This window comes from Oryctolagus cuniculus, chromosome 1 (genome assembly GCF_964237555.1).
Source record: "Oryctolagus cuniculus chromosome 1, mOryCun1.1, whole genome shotgun sequence".
NCBI lineage: Eukaryota > Metazoa > Chordata > Mammalia > Lagomorpha > Leporidae > Oryctolagus > Oryctolagus cuniculus.
This window is the reverse complement of record NC_091432.1, coordinates 86,536,417-86,558,521: the sequence shown is the minus strand read 5'-3', so window position 1 is coordinate 86,558,521 and position 22,105 is coordinate 86,536,417. Positions and strand designations below refer to the sequence as shown.

Sequence of the window (22,105 nt, the reverse complement as noted above, 5' to 3'; positions counted from 1 at the left end):
TTGTTGGAAAGACAGACACAAAGAGAGCTCTTCAATTCACTGGTTCTCTCCCCAGATACCCACACAGTTAAGGCTAGGCCAGGCTGAAACCAGGACACAGGAAGTCCATCAGGGTCACCCACATGGATGGTAGGAACCCAAGTACTTGAACCATCATCTACTGCCTTCCCAGGCCAATTAGTAGAAAGCCTGATCAGAAGTGAGGAGTAGCCAGGACTCAGTTTGAATCAGGCACTCTGATATTGGATGTGAGCATTCCAAGTGGCAACTTAATCTGCTGCACCATGATTCTAGCTTTTGCATGAATTTTATGTATTTTTATTACTCTAAAATGTCCATTTATCTACCTATTGACATATTTTTCTTCATAATCAATTTATCCAACTGCTTTTGCACCTTCGAGATGGTTGAGTTAGGCAGGAAATTGCTTTTCATGTAATAGTTATATTACATTAATATTATATAACATTAAGTTATAGAGAATTTTTTTTTTTATTTAACAGAAAGAGTTAGCGAGAAAGAGAGAGAAAGGTCTTCCTTCCGTTGGTTCACTCCCCAAATGGCCGCTACGGCCGGCGCTGCACAGATCCGAAGCCAGGAGCCGGGCGCTTCCCCCTGGTCTCCCATGCAGGTGCAGGGGCCCAAGTACTTGGGCCATCCTCCACTGCCTTCCTGGACCACAGCAGAGAGCTGGACTGGAAGAGGAGCAAACAGGACTAGAACCAGCGCCCATATGGGATGCTGGCACTGCAGGCGGAGGTATAGCCAAGTGAGGCATGGCACTGGCCCCAAGTTATAGAGAATATTTAAAATTATTTCACAGAGGCTGTAAAAGCAAAATAAAGAAATAACAAAAGGAAGAAATACATTTTAAAAAATTATCTTTGTTGAAATCTAGGTTGTGGCTGATACAGACAAGAAATGCTAATATTAGAAATTTTGAATTCTTTTTATTAAGCAGCTCTCTGGAGTACTTGAGTAGTAGTTTGAGGCCTATTTGTCATTGTTTTATCACTATAACCCTCTGTCTAGTTCTTTCTAAAACTTTGGCATTAATAAGCATATTAACATAAAGTAAGCATTATATAATATATTTATTTCAAAAGAACCCTGATGAAGATTGTGTGCTAAATTCATGAGGACTGGGACCGTTTCTATTTTCATCACCCTGCACCCTCAAAGTTGGTATCATAGAACTTGATTAGGGTCTAAAAAAAATCATTGTTAAAGATCTGAGTGCCACCTTTTACCATTTTGTTTTGTCATTGCTTCCTAATGAAGTAAGGAATTTAGATGAGTTAAATCACTGTTTTGTGCTGGGTAGGCTCTTGTATGGAAGAAAAAACAGACTCAGGTTACTTACTAAGGGGGAAGTAAGACGGTGAGGAAAGGGCAAGAGGGGAGGGAGTCATCTGATTAAACTGAAAATACATAGTTGTTAGGGCATTACGGTTACATTTGTGGTTTTTATGCTTATGGTGAGATCGCAAACATGTTGAGTATCATGCAGGTGATATTGTTTCACCTTGTTTGGGTGAAACATTTACATTAAAGCACTGTTGGGCTGCAGATCAGCTTCTGTTTGGGGTAGTTGGAATCCTGGTCTAGTCAGCTGTGGCCAGGAGATAGACATGTGGAATAGTTTTGTGCTTTTCTCAGATAAGGAACCACCTAAAATGATACTTCAGAAGTTTCTAGGAAATGGAATCAAGTTTATTTTGGTGCAAAAATTTTGAAATCCATGTACAGTTTTTTTCATAATGAACATTTCCTATGAACATATTGAAGACCTCTTTTAGAGTTCTTTCCTTAACTTTTTTTCTATGGTGAGCTTGATGGCATCTAAAGGTCAATATATTCTTTTCCATTAACCACATGATCCTATATTCTTCCTATATTCTTCAGTTTTCTCACTCAATCTTTATACTCTTTTTTAAAAAATTTATTTATTTAAAAGAGTAACACACACACACACACACACACACACACTTTCATCTGCTGATTCACTCCCAAAATGTCAGCAACAGCTGGTGCTGGACCAAGCTGAATCCAGGAACCAGGAACTCTATCCAGGTCTCCCACATTGTTGGCAGGGACCCAAGTACTTGGGCCATCTTCCCCTGCCTTCACAGGTACATTAACAGGAAGCTGGATTGGAAATGGAGTAGCCATGACTTCAACCAGTACTCCATTTGTAATGTGGGCATTGAAAGTGATGATTTAACTCACTGTGCCACAACTCACACTTTATAACCTTTAATAAACCATGGAATAGTCAATGTTTTTATCTTATGAGTTGGGAAGCTTCTATTTCTGATCTTTAAAGTATTACCTTTTCATAGAAAATTAAGTGACCATTTCCTATAACTTGTCTCCTGGCCAAGAGGGAGTTTGAAACATGAGAGTTGCCCTTTGACTATTCTTGTCCTATAACCTAGGACAAGGAAGTTACCCCTTAACTGGAATTTTTGTGGCTGATTTGTAATCATACTTAAGTGAGTTCACCAAAAATATTTTTCAATTCTAAAATCATTAACCAAAAAAAACCTTAATAGAAATATACACGAACCGTTTATCAATTTTCCAGTTGTTAATACTAATAGAGAAGCATGTAGAATAAAGAGTTTTGTATTCCCCATTTCTTAAATTAACCTCTACTTTCCTAAGTTTTGCTTTTTAGTGTATATTAATATACTTATTGCTATTTTATTGTTTAAAAGATAAAAGCCCAATAATTTTTTGGAGGATTTGCATGTAATCCTCTTTGAATTTAACCTTTCCTTTTGTTTTCTACTGCTACAGCATTGATACAGTATGATTAGAGTGGTTAGTGGTTTTCAGTCATATAACATACAGCTAAAAATCTATGGTGATGTAGAATCTGACTAAGGGAATACTAGTTGAGGAGCCTACCATGCACCCAGAACTGTGTGATTCCCATCATCTCATCAACCCTATGGGTTTTCTTTGATCTGAGACCCAAAACTTTGTTTTCATACAATACTATTCATTTATTCTGTTTATTTTAGTACCTTAGCAATAAATGTGTGCCACTTTAACTTTTATTAGAAAGTCATTATTAATATATAAAAATTTTCTTTTAAAACAGGATAAAAGAATCAGAGTATCTCAACCCTTGACAAGAGGACCAAGTGCCTTTATTCCAGAGAAGGAAGTAAGTTTACTTGTCTTAAAGTACACAAAGTGTGTTGAAAAAATTATTTAATTATATCAAAGAATATGAAATAAAATTTTTCCTCTCTAAAAATTGTCAACTTTTATTTTTTGTATTTTAAAAGTTTTTTTCTAAATTTTTGTAACAGATACATACAAATTGCATGCATTTTGGGATTCCATGTAATGTTTTGATACATGTGTACTATCCAACCAAGGTAAATATATCTATGTCCTCCAATATTTAACCTTTCTTTGTGGTGAAAACACTCATAATCCTCTCTTCTACTTTTTAAAGTAGAGAAATATATAGTGCATTAACATCATATATAGTCACCCTACTGTGAAATAGAGCCCCATAATTTCTTACTCCTATCTAACTGTACCTTAGTAGCCATTGATCAACTTTTTCCTATACTCCTCTCCCCCATTCCTCCTCAGCCTCTGTTAATCACCATTGTGCTTTTAAATTATGAAATCTCTTTTTTTAACACTCTACATTGAGTAAGATCATGTATGGTTGTCTTTCTGTGCCTAGCTAATTTTGCTTAACAAAATGACCTCTAGCCCATCTATTTTGTTGCAAATAACAAAATCTCAACATTCTCAACATTTTTTATGGCTGAGTGGTATTCTATTCCATAGTACTGCTTTCTTTGTCCATTCATCAGTGGATAGATCCTTTGATTGTTTCTGTCTTGACCACTGTGAATAGCACTACAATAAAAATGGAGTGCAAATGTCTGTTTAGCAGAATGATTTCATGTCCTTTGGATATATACCTTGTATTGTGATTGCTAGATCATGCAGTAGTTCCGTTTTTAGTTGTGAGGAACCTCCATACTATTTTCCACACTGGCTGTACTAATTGACATTCCCATTAACAATATTCAAGGGTTCCCTTTTTTCCACATCCTAGTCGGCACTTATTATCTTTTGTCTTTTGGATAGGCCATCCTAACAAGAAAGAGGTGATATCACATTGTCATTTTGATTTGCAGTTCCCTGATGGCCAGTGATACTAAACATTGTTTTGTACGTTTATTGACCATATGTATTTTCCTCCTGAGAAATGTCTGTTCAGGTCCTTTCTACATTTCTTTTTTCTTTTCCTTTTTTTTTTTTAAAGATTTATTTATTTACTTTGAAAGTCTGTGTTAAAGGGAAAGACAGAGAAAGAAAGATCTTTCATCTGCTGGTTCACTTCCCAGATGTCTGCAACCACCAGTGCTGGGCCAGGCCGAAGCCAGGAGCCAGGAGTTGTATCTGTGTCTCCCATGTGGGTGGCAGGGACCTAAACTCTTGGGCCATCTTCCACTGATTTTCCCAGACCACTAGGAGAGAGCTGGATCAGAAGTGGAGCAGCCAAGACTTGAATGGCACCCATATGGGATGCTGGCATCGTTGTAAGTGGCAGCTTTACCTGCTATGCCACAAGGCCAACCCTGTTTGTACATTTATTAAATTGTTGTTTTTATTGTTGTTAAGTTCCTAATATATACTGGATATTAATCTGATAAAAAAAAAATCCTCGCCATTCCAATGTCCTGAAACATTTCTCTTGTTTTCTTCTAGCAGTTTCAGAGTTTCATGTCTTACACTTAGGTCTTTAATCCATTTTGAGTTGACTTTTGAACATTGTGAGAATGGGGGGTGGGGTGAGGTTTCATTCTTTTGCATGTGGATATCCAGATTTTCCCAGCAGCATTTATTGAAAAGACTGTCCTTTTTCCAATGCACATTCTCAGAACCTTTGTCAAAGATCAGTTGACTGTAGATGCATTGGTTTAATTCTGGAATCTCTATTGTGTTCCATTTGTCTATGGATCTGTTTTTGTGCCAATACTATGCCATTTTAATTACTGTAGGTTTGTAACATATATTTGAAAATCAAATAGTGGAATATCTTCTGCTTTGTTCCTTTTGCACTGTTGTTTTGGCTATTTAGGATTTATTGTTGTTGTATACAAATTTTAGTAATGTTTTTTCTAGTTCTGTGAAAAAAATTGGTATTTTGACAGGGACTGCATTAAATCTATAAATCACTTTGGGTAGTATACACATTTTAATGATATTGATTCTTTTAATCCATGAACATGGGATGTCTTCCCGTTTGTTTCTATTCTCTCTAAGTTTTTACATTATAGAGATTTTTCACCTCACTGGTTAAATTTATACCTGACTTTTTGTTTCTTTGTAGCCACTGGAATTGGGATTGCTTTCTTGATTTCTTTGTCTGATAATTCACTGTTGGCGTATAATGGTTCTGCTTGTTTTTATGTATTGACTTTGTATCCTGGAATGTATGAATTTATTAATTGTTAAATTTATTAATTTATTAAAACCTTTTCAGGGTTTTCTGTGTCTGAGGTCATGACATCTACAAACAATTTGACTTCCTCTTTTCTAATGTGGATGCCCTTTATTTCTTTCTCTTTCCTAATTGCTCTGGCTAGAACTTCCACTACTAGGTTGAATTAAAATGGTGAGAGTGGGCATCCTTACTTGTTCCAGATGTCAGAGAGAAAGTCTTTAGCTGTTCCCCTTTGAGTATGTTAGTTGTTAGCTTGTTATATATGGCATTTGTTATATCATGGAACAATCCTTCTATAACCAATTTCTTCAGAGTTTTTAATCATAAAGGGATGTTGAATTTTATTAAATGCATTTTTTTTTCATTTATTGAGATGACCATATGATTTTTGTCCTTTATTCTGTTGATATGATGTATCATCTTTATTTATTTGCATATGTTGAACCATCCTTGCATTCCTGGAAAGAACCCTACTTGATCATGATAAATAATCTTTTAAATATATTACTGGATTTAGCTTGCTAGTATTTTGTTGAGGACTTTTATATCTATATTCATCAGGGATATTGAACAATAGCTTTCTTTTTCTGTTGTATCTTTGCCTGGTTTTGGTGTGTAGGTAATGCTGATGTCATAAAATTCATTTGGAAGAATTTTGTCCTCTTCTAGATTTTTTGAAGTAGCATAAAAAGCTTTGGTGTTAGTTTTTCTTTAAATATTAGCAGAGTTCATCAGTGAAGCTGTTTGGTCCTCTGCTTTTCTTTGATGGGAGACATTTCATTACTGATTCAATGTCACTACTCATTATTGTTCTGTTTAGGGGTTCTTTTATCATGACTCAATCTTTGTAAGGTATATGTGTACAGGAATTTGTCTGATTTTTATAAACTGTCAAATTTGTTGTGACTTAATTGTTCATGGTAATCTCTAATAATCCTTTGTAATTCTGTGGTGTCAGTTGTAAGGTCTCTCTTTTCATCTCTGATTTTATGTATTTGATGCTTCTTTTTTTCTTAGTCTAGCTAAGAATTTGTTAATTTTCTTTATCTTCCCAAATAAATAGCTCTTTGTTTTTTTATATTTCTTTAAGTCTTTGTCATTTATTTGTGTACTGCGTTTATTATTTCTTTCCTTCCACTTTTGGTTTGATTTCTTGTTTTACTAGTTCCTTGAGATACAACAATAAGGTTTTTATTTCAGATTAGCTTTTTTGATATTGGCACTGACTATTGTAAACTTTCCTCTTAGTATTGTTATTTTTTTTTTTTTTTTTGAGAATTAAAAGGTAAGTTGGGGCTGACACTGTGGCATAGCAGGTAAAGCCACCACCTACAACCCCACTTCCCATTTGGGCGCCAGTTCATTTCCTGGCTGCTCCACTTCTAATCAAGATCTCTTTGGATGGCCTGGAAAAAGCAGCAGAAGATAGGTTGGGTCCCTGCTACCCACATGGGAGACCTGGGAGAAGTTTCTGGCTCCTGGCTTCAGCCTGGTCCAACTCTAGCCATTGTGGCCATCTGGGAAATGAACCACTGGATTTAAGATCTTTCTTTCTCTCTCTCCCTCTCTCTATAACTCTGACCTTCAAATAAATAAATAAAATCTTTAAAAAAAGATAAGCTTATTTTGGTGCAAAAAAATTGAAATCCATGCATAGTTTCTTTCTTTCTTTCTTTTTATTTTTTTTGACAGGCAGAGTGGACAGTGAGAGAGACAGAGAGAAAGGTCTTCCTTTGCCGTTGGTTCACCCTCCAATGGCCGCCGCGGACAGCGTGCTGTGGCTGGCGCACCGCACTGATCCGAAGGCAGGAGCCAGGTGCTTCTCCTGATCTCCCATGGGGTGCAGGGCCCAAGCACTTGGGCCATCCTCCACTGCACTCCCTGGCCACAGCAGAGAGCTGGCCTGGAAGAGGGGCAACCGGGACAGAATCCGGTGCCCCGACCGGGACTAGAACCCGGGGTGCCGGCACCACAAGGCGGAGGATTAGCCTAGTGAGCCATGGCGCCGGCCAGTTTCTTTCATAATATACATTTTTCCAAAACTTTTTAAAGACTCCTCCTACAGACATAATGTAGAATGAGTATTACAGCACATGGATTTTAGCTACCACAGTTCTTGGATGTCATCAGCCTCCCTGCCCCTGGAAAGTTCTCACTAGTTATTTTACCTTAGGCCCATATATATCAGCACCCTGGAACCTGTCTCTTGTCTCCTCTTCAGTCCCAGGTCTCTCAATACTCCTGGCCCCTGTATCCTATTATGTTGTAATATATTGTATTTCCCTTTTCATTCAGTTCAAGAAATTTTTAAATTTCAGCCTGAATTTCTTCATTAATCTCTTAGTTGTTCAGGAGTAAATTGTTTAATTTTCATGTATTTATATTGTTATTGATTTCTAGATTTATTATATTATGGTTCAAAAATAGTTATTATGATCATTGCTTTTTAAAATTGTTGGGACTTGTTTTGTGACTTGCCATATGATCTATCCTGGAGAATGTCTCATATGCTGTTGGAAAAATGTGCATCCTGCAGTTGGTAGATAAAATGTTCTGTAGATATGTGTTAGGTCTGATTAATCTAGGGCACAATTTATCTTTGCTATTTCTCTGTTGATTTTCTGTCAGGATTATCTATCCATATCTGAAAATGAGGTGTTAAAGTCCCCTACTGTTATTGTATTGGAGTCTATCTCTTCCTTTCAGTCTATTAATATTTGCTTTATGCATTTCAGTGATTACATATAGTTATAATTGGTGTTTTGTTTGGTTAGAGTGAATCCTTTGTCATGATATAATGACCTTCCTTTTCTCTTTTTACTGCCTTTTATTTATAATTTTTTTTAGATTTTATTTATTTGAGAGGTAGAGTTAAAGACAGAGAGGAAGACCTTCCTCTGGATCTCCCACATAGGTGCAGGGGCCCAAGTACCCGGGCCATCCTCCACCGCCTTCCCAAGCCATTAGCAGAGAGCTGGATTGGAAATAGAGGCAGCTGGGACTTGGACCAGTGCTCATATGGAATGCCAGTACCCCAGGTAGAGGTTTAACCTACTACACCACAGCTCCAGCCCCATAATCTGTTTTATCTGATAGAAGTGTAGTTACTCCTGCTTTCTTTTAGGTTCCACTTACAAGGATTGTATCATTCTATCCTTTCGCTTTTTTTTTTTTTTTTTTTTTTGACAGGCAGAGTTAGACAGTGAGAGAGAGAGAGAGAGAGAGAGAGAGAGAAAGGTCTTTCTTCTGTTGGTTCACCCCAATTGGCCTCTACAGCCGGCACGCTGCGCCGATCCGAAGCCAGCAGCCAGGTGCCAGGTGCTTCCTCCTGGTCTCCCATGCAGGTGCAGGGCCCAAGCAGTTGGGCCATCCTCCACTGCCTTCCCGGGCCACAGCAGAGAGCCAGATTGGAAAAGGAGCAACCTGGACAGAACCAGTGCCCTAACCGGGACTAGAACCCGGAGTACTGGCGCCACTTTGGGAGGATTAGTCTAGTGAGCAGCGGTGCCGGCCATCCTTTCACTTACAGTTATGTGTATCCTTAGAGATGGAATGAACTTCTTGTAAACATCATTTTGTTGGGTAATTTAAAAAAAGAGAATTTTGTTCATTAACATTTAAGGTAATTATTGATAGGTAAAGTCTTCCTACTGCCATTTTGATTCTTGTTTTCTAGTTTTATTATAATTTGTTTCTTTTACAATCTATGTGGTTATGTGATACTTGTCTTTTATAGTTTTATTGTAATTCCTCTCTTTTATAATCTTTTGTGGTTATATGATTTTCTGTAGTAATATATATATATATATTTTTTTTATCTTTTATTTAATGAATATAAATTTCCAAAGTACAACTCATGGGTTACAATGGCTTCCCCCCCATACCGTCCCTCCCACCCACAACCCTCCCCTTTCCCACTCCCTCTCCCCTTCCATTCACATCAAGATTCATTTTCGATTATCTTAATATACAGAAGATCAGCTTAGTATACCTTAAGTAAGGATTTCAACAGTTTGCTCCCACACAGAAACATAAAGTGAAAAATAATAGATGATTTTTTAAATGATGATGAAATCAGATCAGACCTATTGTCATGTTTAATCCCAGTGAGAGTCAAGTTGGGAATTGATAATTTCTTTTTTTTTTTTTTTTTTTTTTACAGAAGATCAGTTTAGTGTACATTAAGTAAAGATTTCAATCGTTTGCACCCCCATAGAAACACAAAGTGAAATATACTGTTTGAGTACTCGTTATAGCATTAAGCCTCAGTGTACAGCACATTAAGGACAGAGATCCTACATGAGGAGTAAGTGCACAGTGACTCCTGTTGTTGACTTTACAAATTGACACTCCTGTTTATGGCATCAGTAATCTCCCTATGCACCAGTCATGAGTTTCCAAGGCTATGGAAGCCCCTTGAGTTCTCCGACTCTTATCTTGTTTAGACACGGTCATAGTCAAAGTGGAGGTTCTCTCCTCCCTTCAGAGAAAGGCACCTCCCTCTTTGAAGACCTGTTCTTTCCACTGGGATCTCACTCACAGAGATCTTTTTGCCAGAGTGTCTTGGCTTTCCATGCCTGAAATACTCTCATGGGCTTTTCAGCCAGATCCGAGTGCCTTTAGGGCTGATTCTGAGGCCAGAGTGCTATTTAGGACATCCGCCATTCTATGAGTCTGCTGAGTATCTCACTTCCCATGTTGGATCACTCTCCCCTTTATTTATTCTATCGGTTAGTATTAGCAGATACTAGACTTGTTTATGTGCTCCCTTTGACTCTTAGTCCTTTCATTATGATCAATTGTGAACTGAAATTGATCACTTGGACTAGTGAGATGGCATTGGCACATGCCACCTTGATGGGATTGAATTGGAATCCCCTGGTATGTTTCTAAGTCTACCATTTGGGGCAAGTCAGCTTGAGCATGTCCCAAATTATACATCTCTTCCCTCTCTTATTCCCACTCTTATGTTTAACAGGGATCACATTTCAGTTAATTTTCAACACTTAAGAATAACTGTGTATTAATTACAGAATTAAACCAGTCATATTAAGTAGAACAGACAAAAAAAATACTATGAGGGATAATGTATTAAGTTGTCCATTAGCAGTCAGGGCTATGCTGATTGTAGTAATATATTTTGATACCTTGCTTAGAATTTTAGGTAAGCTGAAACATGCTGAAGCCAGGAGCCAGGAGCTTCCTCCAGGTCTCCCATATGGTTAGCAAATACTTGGGTCATCCTGTGCTACTTTTCCCAGATCATTAGCAGGGAGCTGGGTCAGAAGTGGAGCAGTGGGAACTCAAACTAGCACCCATATGGGATGCTAGCATTGTAATCTGCTACTTTTTATTTTTTTAACCAATAAGCCACAAAGCCAGTCCCCCTCCCTCTCTCCTTTCCTCCCTCCCTTCCTTCCTTTTTAAAAAGATTTATTTATTTACTTGAGGTAGAGTTGCAGACAGAGAGGGAGAGACAGAGAAAAAGGTCTTCCATCCACTGGATCACTCCCCAAATGGCTGCAATGGCCAGAGCTGTGCCGATCTGAAGCCAGGAGCCAGCATGTAGGCCATCTTCCAAGCACTTAGGCCATCTTCCAAGCACTTAAGCCATCTTTCACTGCTTTCCTAGGCCGTCAGCAGAGAGCTGGATCAGAAGTGGAGCAGCCAGGAGTCAAACCAGTGTCCATATGGGATGCTAGTCTAGCACTGCAGGGAGATGCTTAACCTACTCTGCCACAACGTCAGCACCCTCTTTCTTTCAATTTGAAGAACTTCCTTTATCATATGTAAAAATTTTGTTAGCTGTTTTTTTTATATTTATTTTATTTGAAAGGCAGAATAACAGACCTCAATGACAAGAGCTGGGCCAGGCCAGGGTCTCCCAAGTGAGAAGCAAGGGCCCAGGGATTTGAGCCATCTCCTGCTGCTTTGCTAGATAAATTAGTGGAGAGCTGGATTTGGAGTGTAGCAGCCTGGACTAGAACTGGTGCTTGGATATGGGATACTGGCATTGTAAGCAGTGACTTAGTCCCATGCACCACAACATGACCCCTAGTATTTCTTAACAAGTCTGGTGGTGATAAACTCTTGCAGTTGTTGTTGAGAATGTCTTTATCTCTCTTGTTTCTGAAGGATAGCTTTGCTGGGTACCTTATCTTTGGTCAAAGATTTTCAAGTTTCTCTGGAACCCAATAACTTAGATATTGGCTCTTTTCATGCTGTCCCTAATTTCCTGTTAATTTTCTTTATTCTTTTTTATTCTTTTATTTTCCTCTTCCAACTGTATTTTCAAAAGCTTGTCTTCAATCTCACTGATTCTTTCTTCTGTTTAATCTGTTCTGCTATTGATGCATTTACCATGTTTTTAATTTTTCATGTATTTTTCATCTGACAGATTTATTTTAATTACTTCCATCTCTCTATCAAGTCTTTTTGTCAGAGTATTAAACCATTTATATGCTTTTTAAGTTCACTGAGTTTCTATAAAATAACTGTCTTGAAATCTTTATCTAAACATTTGAAAATTTGAATTCCTAGAAGGCTGGTTTCTAATACCCTACTTTGTTAGGTAAAGTTATGATTCATTGGAAATTCTTGATGCTTGTTGGTGTACAACATTTTCTGCACGTTGAAGGATTTATTACAGTTGCCTGACTTTCTTTGTGGCTGTTCTCCCATGATTTTGAAGCAGTTTATTTTATGCATGCCTGTGGACCCTTCAGCTGTTCCACCACATGATGGTGCCCTAAGTTGAGGCTTACTACATGGCTACTGTTGGTGTGCATTCACTGTTTCAGTCCTTAAATATTCCCCAAGCTCAGATTTGTCCCTTATTCACAGTTGGTGTGTTGTTCAGAATGAACTGGGAAAGTGTCAAGAGAGGGTGAGTCCATCCTTACATGCCTCTTCCTGGGATTGGTATGGGTCCAGATGCCTATCCCTGTGGCTCCCAATGCCACAGTTATATCCAGAGCCCACCCCACTCCCCTATCCCCATGCTCAAGAGACTGGCACAGCCTGAGGTTAGGACTGAAGTCCACCCTGAAATAATCTGCTGCTGAAATAGACTCATAGCTGATGGCCACTCCCACTAGTCACTGGTGATGCTGGCTGAGATATAGAATTAATCCACTGGGCCACAGAACTCCACTTGGTACTGGAGCAAGACCAGAGACTCCATCTGTAGGCATTGCCCTGCCAGGGACCATTAGGATCTACTTAATATTGTGCTTCACCAGGCTGGCGCTAAGTCCCAGTGCAGTCCTGTGGTTTCTTGCTGTATGCCCAAGGTTGAAAGAAAGGTAATAGAGGCTGGCACAAGGTGGGTGACACCTGTCTCATGGTCACCAGCCCCTGTGTATCCCTTGGGGGTACATGGAAGGCCCACATGAAGCTTGCAATGATACACAACAAACGAAGTCCATTACACCAGGATGGAGGTCCCTGCCTTATACTGGGGCAACTCTAGAGATTACCCCCACCAACTGGACTTGGCTTAGGGACAAGGACAACTGGGATCTTTCCAGTGCTGGGCTTTACCAGCCTGACACTAAGTTCCAAGACACAATTCTTGATAACATGGCAAGCCCTGTTATCCTCCAGACTGACAGACTGTCACACCTAGATCTCATAGTCATTGGGCTCTATGAAGTCTCAGGAGTGTAAGCCAGACCCATTTGAGGTGGCAGTTATACATGCCAAAGGTTAGCATCCACCGGAGTGCAAGTCTCAGGCTGATGCTGGAGCAGGTCTCTAAGTTGCATCTGTGAACACTGAGTAGAGGCCTCTGGGCTTTATCAGTTACTGAATCTGACAGTGGCAAGCCTGGTTCAGAGTTCCAAAGCAAGGTCCTGTTTTGCAGCAGCTGGGGTCTTGGTATACTTTTTGTCAGAGGCTGAGGGAGGGATTGGGGTGGCTGCCTGCGTAGGATGATCTAAATACTTAGTCTGCAGGTACAGGCCTGGGGGCAGGGGCCATGGGCCCCTTACTGACTCTGAATGTTATCACAGCAGGCCTGGCACAGGGATTCAAGTTTAAGTACTAAATTCCATTTCTTTCCCCAAGCAGGAGACATCTCCTTGGAACTGGGGGAGTTGTGATGCAGTTAACTCTCTTTCCTCCTTTATTCTGTGCAACTTTTCTAATTTTTACACTAAAACCATGCACTGTTGTCTCCCCTCTAACTTCATAGCTCTTGTGAAGGTGACTTGGTGCATGAATAACTGTTCAAATGGGAGATTCTATGTGGTGGTAGTCACCAGAGTGTCTGACTCAGTCACCATCTTGTCCCGTCTCCCATAAAAATGTTTTGTTCTTGAATTTCTTTTTTTTAAATTTTTTTTTTTTATTTTTGACAGAGTGGACAGTGAGAGAGAGAGACAGAGAGAAAGGTCTTCCTTTTACCGTTGGTTCACCCTCCAGTGGCCGCTGCGGCCAGAGCACTGCGGCTGGCGCGTAGCGCTGATCCGAAGGCAGGAGCCAGGCGCTTCTCCTGGTCTCCCATGGGGTGCAGGGCCCAAGGACTTGGGCCATCCTCCTCTGCACTCCCTGGCCACAGCAGAGAACTGGCCTGGAAGAGGAGGAACCGGGACAGAATCCAGCACCCCGACCCGGACTAGAACCTGGGGTGCCGGCGCCACAAGGTGGAGGATTAGCCTATTGAGCCGCGGCGCCGGCCTGTTCTTGAATTTCTTATTCATATGTCAGAAAACCATGGATATATTTTCTTTTCAGTTTCATTTAGAAATCTCTGTCTCCTTTTCTTTTGTTAAACTTTTTTTTTTTTTGAAAGACAGAGTTACACTGGCTTACACTCTCTTTATAGAGATGAAAAGATCCTCCATCCTCTGGTTCACTCCCCAAATGGCTGCAACAGCCAGAGCTGAACCCATCTGAAGCCAGGAGTTTATTCTGGGTCTCCCATATGGGTGCAGGGGCCCATGTACTTGTGTTATCTTCTATTGCTTTACCAGGTACATTAGCAGGGAGCTGGATAGGAAGTGAGGCAGCCAGGACTCGAACTGGCACCCATATAGGATGCCAGTGCTGCATTAGCAAGCTGAGCCACAGTGCCATCCTCTTGTCTCCTTTTCAACTTACATAGTAATGCAAAGTTAGAAACAACAAATTTAACAATATTTGACTTCAGAAATAACTTTTTTGAATAAAGCAGCTATGAGTAATAAAATTTAATATTAACCCAAATGTTCTAAATTTTAGAAAGGCAACCAATTCATGGTGATAGTAGGATATATTAATGCTTAAAAGAGATATTTTGAAATGAAATGAGTTTTCCAAATAAGCCTATAAAATAAAGTGATGTTCCATAAGTAGTAGTTGCTGTTTTCATTTGGCTCTAAGTCTTTGGTTGGATAGGATGTCTCAGACTCTCTAATACAATTCTGTACTTTTGACAAGGGTGGGGAGTTTAGGTGATATATGCAAGAGAGAGAGATTATCAAATACTACAAAATATATTATAATCAAGAACAAGGTTTTTGCTTGTTTTGTGGGTACACATCTGTATGAAAGATGACAGCAAAGTGGAGGACATTCTTAGATCTCTGGCTGCCTCTCAGAAACCTTTGGTTAAGAAAAGTCTAAGAACCATTAATTAGGAGTTTTCCTCTGCGTCAAGGAATTATCAACTCAACACCAAATGCAGTTATCGTACATACTGATTTACTTTTTACTACAAAGGTGTCGTTTATCTTAAATTATTATTTAAGGATTATTTCCACATTATTCTTAAATTTGTCAATGAATATTTACAGAGTGCCTGTTACATGCCAGGCATTGACTTAAGAGAAGAGACTAGTATAATTACAATAACTCTAGATCATGGCCAGCATCAGCACTTATTTCATATTCCTATCACTTTTTTAGTGACTTTCCCATTCAATGAAAACCCAAAGTTGCAGTAATCTTTTAGGAGCTCTGTGGCAACAGCTGATGTAGGTAGTGACCATGCCCTAGAGAAGCTCCTGAACTTATTATGCCAGTTTTCCTTGTATAGTTTGGGAATTGCCTAGAGTAGAGTGATTGCCTGATACATGTGAAGGCACTTGCTGAAGCAGAGAAATTTTCATAGTAGATATTTGAAGATAACCTGATTTTCAAAATCTGTTCCGTCAGTTGAATCTCTTGGGCATCAAGTTCAACACAAAAATCTTCCTCTGGAGAAAATAAAAACCAAACAACCAATATTCTATCCATAATTATATGTGATTCATCTGAATACTATTATAGTTTAACTATCATTTTGGTTCCTGTAGTTGGTAAAATGGGGGAAATTGGCAAGTGAAAGTATACTTGGCTCCATAATAAGCTGAAGTGAAATTGCCTTCTTTTTACACCATTGTAATTAACATTGCCTCCCAATTTTTACTTGTCAAACATTATATTTCCTTCTGGGTTAAATTTCCCTCAGTCAATAGTGCCTTTGTATACTTTGTATTTATTTTTCAGAAAAGACTAGGAAGCTAGCTCTGACAAGTTAAAAGTGTTTCCTAAAGGCCATGTAGATCTTTGGAAAGGCCATTATTTTTAGACTTTAGTTGCGGATTGCAGATCAGGCTGTGGTATTAACTAGGTGCATAGGCTTGAATTTGCTCTTGAATCTGTTTCCCTATCTCTAAAATAAGAGTCATGTTCTTCTTAAGTCTAGAACTGTAATTCTAAAATTCAGATATGTAAGAACCAATACCAGAATTGTGCATCGTGTGTCCTGCATCAATTCCCATAGAATTGGGTCCTTCTGTAACGTGTTAATAAATTCTTAAACAGCTTCAGAGCCAATTCTTTGTATGATGCTCAAGCTGTTGTTGTGTGTGAAGCTATACTTGTATGTAAAAAATCTGTTTTTGAGAAAGTTCTTTTGATCCCCTAGGATAGAGAGTGTCCACTCTAATAACTTACCTTGGTTTTAGTAATTATTATAATAGGCTTAAATAGGAATGACAGTCTTTTAGTGTCTTTATTAATTTTCCATTAACACTTTCCCACAAATTATATTTTCCTGTGTCCCTAGAAGGACTTCAAAAAGCTTTATTATGTTGCGTAACAAAAACAAGCAAAGGATGGGACTTAAAATATTTGTCTAAAAATAATGTGATTAATTATCTTCACAAGCTGATGAGATAAAGCTGTAAACGTATGTCATCAAATGCTGTTGCTTTTGCCTCACCACAAATTGGTGTGACAATGGCCAGCAAGTGGGCCCTGAAATTTATGCTTAATGTGCCTGATAAAACAGATGGAAGCTTCTTTTCTTCAATTTCAGGGCTGTGTATTTAATGTTTGATAATTTAACATTTGTTGTTTAATAAATTGTGATATGAAAGCCAAAAATGGGTGGTGCTTTCTTTTTTCTGTTGCTAGCATGAGCAACTGCATAATTTCAGTGTCTGTTAATATCAAATGAGTATTAATTTGCTTCAGTAATGGTAAAATTTTTGTAAACCACAGATGTGTTATGTCTCAATAGTTATTTTGTTTTGTACTTCTTGGCTACAAGGTTGTCCAAGCAAACACAGTGGACGAACGTACTAACTTTCTTGTGGAAGAATACTCCACATCTGGCCGTCTGGACAACATCACGCAGGTCATGAGTTTGCATACTCAGTACCTGGAGTCTTTCCTGCGGAGCCAGTTCTACATGTTGCGCATGGATGGCCCCCTTCCTCTACCATACAGGCACTACATCGCAATAATGGTGGGTGCTTCTGTTCCTACTTTTACATAACCTCTCCCCCACTTATCTTTTCTGACTTATTCTTGTGTGCCAGGGTGTGTTTGTATGTGTGTAGAAATAAGTATAATTTTATGAACGTAAGAATAGAAGTGTGTGGCTTTTTGTGTATATTTGGAGTTCTTTAAGCCACTTTATACACTGGATGTTCCTCATTTAATTTTCAGTAAAATTATTTTCGTGTTTAACCTGTTAGGTTTGTAGAGTCCAGAAAAATCTTGCAAGTTTTATTTTTGCTGTTGATGTCCTGCTTTTATTACTAATAAAAACACATATGTTTGTGACCTTTTCGTTAGTCATTGTATACAGGAGAATTACCACTAATTTGGCCAAGTAAGAAGAAAGAATCAGCAATAATTGAGAATCTGGATAAGTGAAGAAATATTAAATGAACTTTAACACTTTTAAGTGCACCTGGTGTTACAAACTAGTTAACTAGCTAATGTTATTCACACAGTGAGTGCCGAGGAGAATTATAAACTGGGATGACAGGCATAAGGAATGAGAAAGGTAGAAACAGTGCTATAAGACTGTAACAGAGAAAAGAATGAGAACATGATGCAAGTGCTGTATATTCATGCGTGGAGAGGTTAGGGGAACAACTGAACAACTAGGCTGAGAGAGCTGGCAGAACTGGCCAGGAGTTAGTAGAGCAGTGTTTACCAAGATTGATTTTATTCTTTTTAACAACAAAAAGCAGCATTGTATGTTTTATTGGATAATGAATTGACTAAGACTATAATTGTAACTTAAGATTTTGATGACAGTAGGCCTGAAAGCAGACTTAGAATGCCTGCAAACTAAGAGAGAAACAAGATTTAGAAGACAGAATAAAATAATACTCTTTTATTAACAAGCATGGATTACTAAATTGTCAGGATGGAGGCTGATTCTGACTGTGCAAAAAAGAAGAATGTGTCAGTGCTTCGCATCATCTGAGCAGGATGATGTGCACAGGCCTGACTGACAGTTATCAAAAGAGAAGTAGCCAAATTAGCATAAAGCCTGAATTGTTGGAATATAAGTTACAAGATTTTATTATGTTTAAATCGAATACAGTAGATCTATTGACCAGAAAGAAATGGGCATGTTTCTCCTTCACATAGGAAGAAAGTGGATTCTAGGCTAATCCATATCGACTTCTTGATGAGGAAGTTGTTGGCTTCATGTGACCATTACTTGCATAAACAAGTACAAATCAGCTTTGGGTATTGATTCAAGAATTTACTGCAGCAGTAATAGGTGTTTTAGAGGAGGATTCTGTAAGAAAAATGCTGGCTATAAAAATGATTGACGTCATCTAAATTATTTGTTTAGAAATAGTGGAATGAAACTCTGCCATGTTTGTTTTATTAATGAATTCTTTTCTTTGTACTTTAGGCTGCAGCCAGACATCAGTGTTCTTACTTAATAAACATGCATGTGGATGAATTTTTAAAGACTGGAGGTATTGCTGAATGGTTGAATGGTTTGGAATATGTACCACAAAGACTGAGAAATCTTAATGAAATAAATAAGCTGCTAGCACACCGACCCTGGCTGATTACAAAAGAGCATATTCAGGTACTGAGTGTTTCTTTGAAACAAAATAATTCTGCATTAATTTCTTATTTCAATATTTTCTTAAGAATTAATTTTCAAGCATCTTTTATTTACTTTTTAAAATTTATATGAAAAGCAGAGAGACAGAGAAAGACACACAGACAGAGATCAACAGATAGGCAGACAGAGATCTCCCATTCATTGGTTCATTCCCCAAATATCTGCAACAGCTGGAGCTGGGCCAGGCCAAACCCAGGAGCCAGGAACTCAGTTTGGGTCTCTCATGTGAGTAGCAGGGACGCAACTACTTGAACCATTGGTTCCTCTCAAGGTATGCACTAGCAGGAAGCTAGAATCAGGAACAGAGGTAGGTCTTGAGCAGAGGCACTCTCATACAGGCATCTCAGTAGTGTCTTAACTACTGTACCAAATGCCTACCTCAAGACTTAATTTTGAACACTTTCATATTAGGAACTTGAAAAAATAAAAACAACAGAATTTTAATTTTATATTTGTCAGATTTTCATTACTTTAAAAGACCTGAGGGTAGTTTTTACAGAAGAATGCAGTTTATTCTAGCTTACAGTTTAAAGGTTCACAGTCTAAGATCAAGCAGTCCCATTGCTTCAGGCATCTGGTGAGAATGATGGAGGGAAGATCACATGGCAAGCCAGGAAACAGACTGAGAAAGAGGAAGTAGGACTGGCTTCGGTAACCAACCTTCTCACGAGAACTATCTTAAAAGGGCAAGTCTCCCTGACTGTGATCTTTAGAACTGCTACTGCCATAATTAAATCAAGTCTTTACCTTAATCTACTAATATTTTAAATCCATTAACTGGGTGTTTTTTTTTTTTTTTTTTTTAAGAATTATTTATTTATTTATTTGAGAGTCAGAGTTGCACAGAGAAAAGAGAGGCAGAGAGAAAGAGAGGTCTTTCATCTGATGGTACACTCTCCAATTGGCTGCAGTGGCCGGAGCTGTGCCAATCCAAAGCCAGGAGCCAGGAGATTTCTCTGGGTCCCCCACATGGGTGGAGGGGCCCAAGGACTTGGGCCATCCTCCACTGCTCTCCTAGGCCACAGCAGAGAGCCGGATCAGAAGTGGAGCAGCCAGGTCTCGAACTGGCGCCCATATAGGATGCCTGAACGGCAGGTAAAGCACAGTGTTATTCTAAGGCTTATGCTCTGATTTAATAGCATATTAGTTAGATAAAGGAATTAATCATTATTTTATGTCACATATTAATTGCCTTGTGCTAATTAATTTCTTAGGTCTTTAAAGATAAAGACCCTGCCCTTGGATGTGCTTTAAGTCTTGGGAAAGAGAGGAGGGAGTAATGACAGTAATCACAGCACCATAGGATGTGAGAGTATGAATGAGGAGAATGGATCAGGAAGGTTTCTCAAAAGAGAAAACATTTGAGCAAGGTCTTGAAGAGTAAGGGAGTTTTCAGGTGGAAGAGAGCATTTCAGAGAAAGAATGATATATTCAATGTTTGATATGTTGGAAGAATACCTAATAGTTTCTCTTTTTTTAAGATTTATTTATTTGAAAGAGTTGCACAGAGAGAGAAGGAAAGGTAGAGAGAGAGAGAGAGAGAGAAGTATTCCATCAACTGGTTCACTCCCCAGTTGGTTGCAATGGCTGGAGTCGCGCCCATCCGAATCCAGGAACCAGGAGCTTCTTCCTGGATGGAGGGGCCCAAGGACTTGGGCCATCTTCTACTGCTATCCCAGGCCATAGCAGAGAGCTGGATCGGAAGTGGAGCAGCCGGGCCTTAACCAGCAGCCATATGTGATGCCAGCACTGCAGGTGGTGGCTTTACCCACCATACCACAGCGCCAGCCCCAATAGTTTCAAGTTATTGAAGTATAGGTGCATTTATGAAAGATGGAAAGTGGGAAGAATTAGGATCATATTGTGTGACCCAATGAATGCTATACAAGGGCAACAAAAAGTTCATGGAAAATATAACTAAAAGATAAATTTATGTGAGTGCAAAAATTTTGAAATCCGTGCATAGTTTTTTCATAATATGCATTTTTCTTTTTTCATTTTTTTGCATTTTATACTTTTTATTACAAGTTTTGGTAAGATTTACAAATTATTTTTACAATGTATCAATAGAACTTCTTAATCATTGTGGTCCAAATACTTTCCATTATTCGTTATAGCAACTCTGATATCTACGGGTATATTTCTTTATGTACAGTAATAGAAATAATTCAAAGATAATAAGTTGGCCATCCCCCCAAAGCCTAGAGTGTGTTATAAAGAATGTATATAACAAGGCAAATTATTTTCCAGATATCTATGACAGGATGCTCATTAATCAATGATCATAAAACATTCTACACAATTACTTTCAACTAATGAATAATTCTGTTTATATTACTAATATTATTACTTCTAGCACATTTAAAAATTATTTTTATTTAAAAGGCAGAGTGACAAAGAGGGGAAAAGAGAGAGAGAAAGAGAATCCTCCATCGCTGGTTCATATCCCAAATACCTGAAACAGTTAGAGCTGGGCCAGGCCAAAGCCAGGAACCAGGAAACATATATGTATTTTTCATGAACTATTTGTAGACCCTTTGTGTATATGGATTTCAAAATCTGTTGCACCAAATTAACATCTTTTAATTTGATTTTCCATGAACTGTTTCAATTATTTTCATATTAAAGAATTTGTATTTTTTTCTCAGAAAGTTATTGTTTACCCAGTTAAGACACTTAGAGGGTGTATGAGTCAGTCCTTCAAAATATTTAAAATATGTGCATGTGTTTATATGTGTACATTCTTATCTCATTTTTAAAAATTTCTGTATTTGTCTATTTTATAATATTTGTATTAAAGTACGTGTATATAACTATTCTATATAAAATATCTCCTAAGTATGTTTTAATTTATGAATAAATATATGAGAGTTCTTCAGAAGCAAATAGAAAGTACATATTATGAAAAACCATGCCTGGATTTCAAAATTTCTTGCACCAAGATAAACTTACCTTTCAATTCCATTGTACGTGAGCTTTTTGAAGTACCCTTATGCTGCATAATATCAGGGATTGGGTCTCCAGTTGTTATTGTTGGAAGTATATATGTTCAAAAGATCTCAAAGATGACTCAATAATTGTGTGCTGACTAGTGATTTAAGCACATTTAGCAATGCAGAAGGTATATTACAGATGATACAGACTAGAAGCGGAGAGGCCAGTCATAGTACCACACTCTAGAGATGATTTTTAACAAGAGAAAGCCATGGTGAGATTAAGAGGAGGGATAAGAATGTAGTAATTATTCTGCATGAGATTAATCA

General features: G+C 38.3%; 1 protein-coding gene across 3 annotated transcripts in view; it reads left to right on the top strand.

Moving 5' to 3' along the window:
- The window catches only part of SESN3 (sestrin 3), a 91,990-nt gene that overhangs the window by 47,292 nt on the left and 22,593 nt on the right, over positions 1-22,105 (top strand). For all 3 annotated transcript variants that reach the window (XM_008262422.4, XM_002708621.5, XM_051850003.2), the window contains 3 exons: positions 3,110-3,175; positions 17,007-17,204; positions 18,621-18,803. In XM_008262422.4, coding sequence (XP_008260644.1) covers positions 3,110-3,175; positions 17,007-17,204; positions 18,621-18,803 — 447 coding nt within the window. The remainder of the gene's footprint in view (positions 1-3,109; positions 3,176-17,006; positions 17,205-18,620; positions 18,804-22,105) is intronic.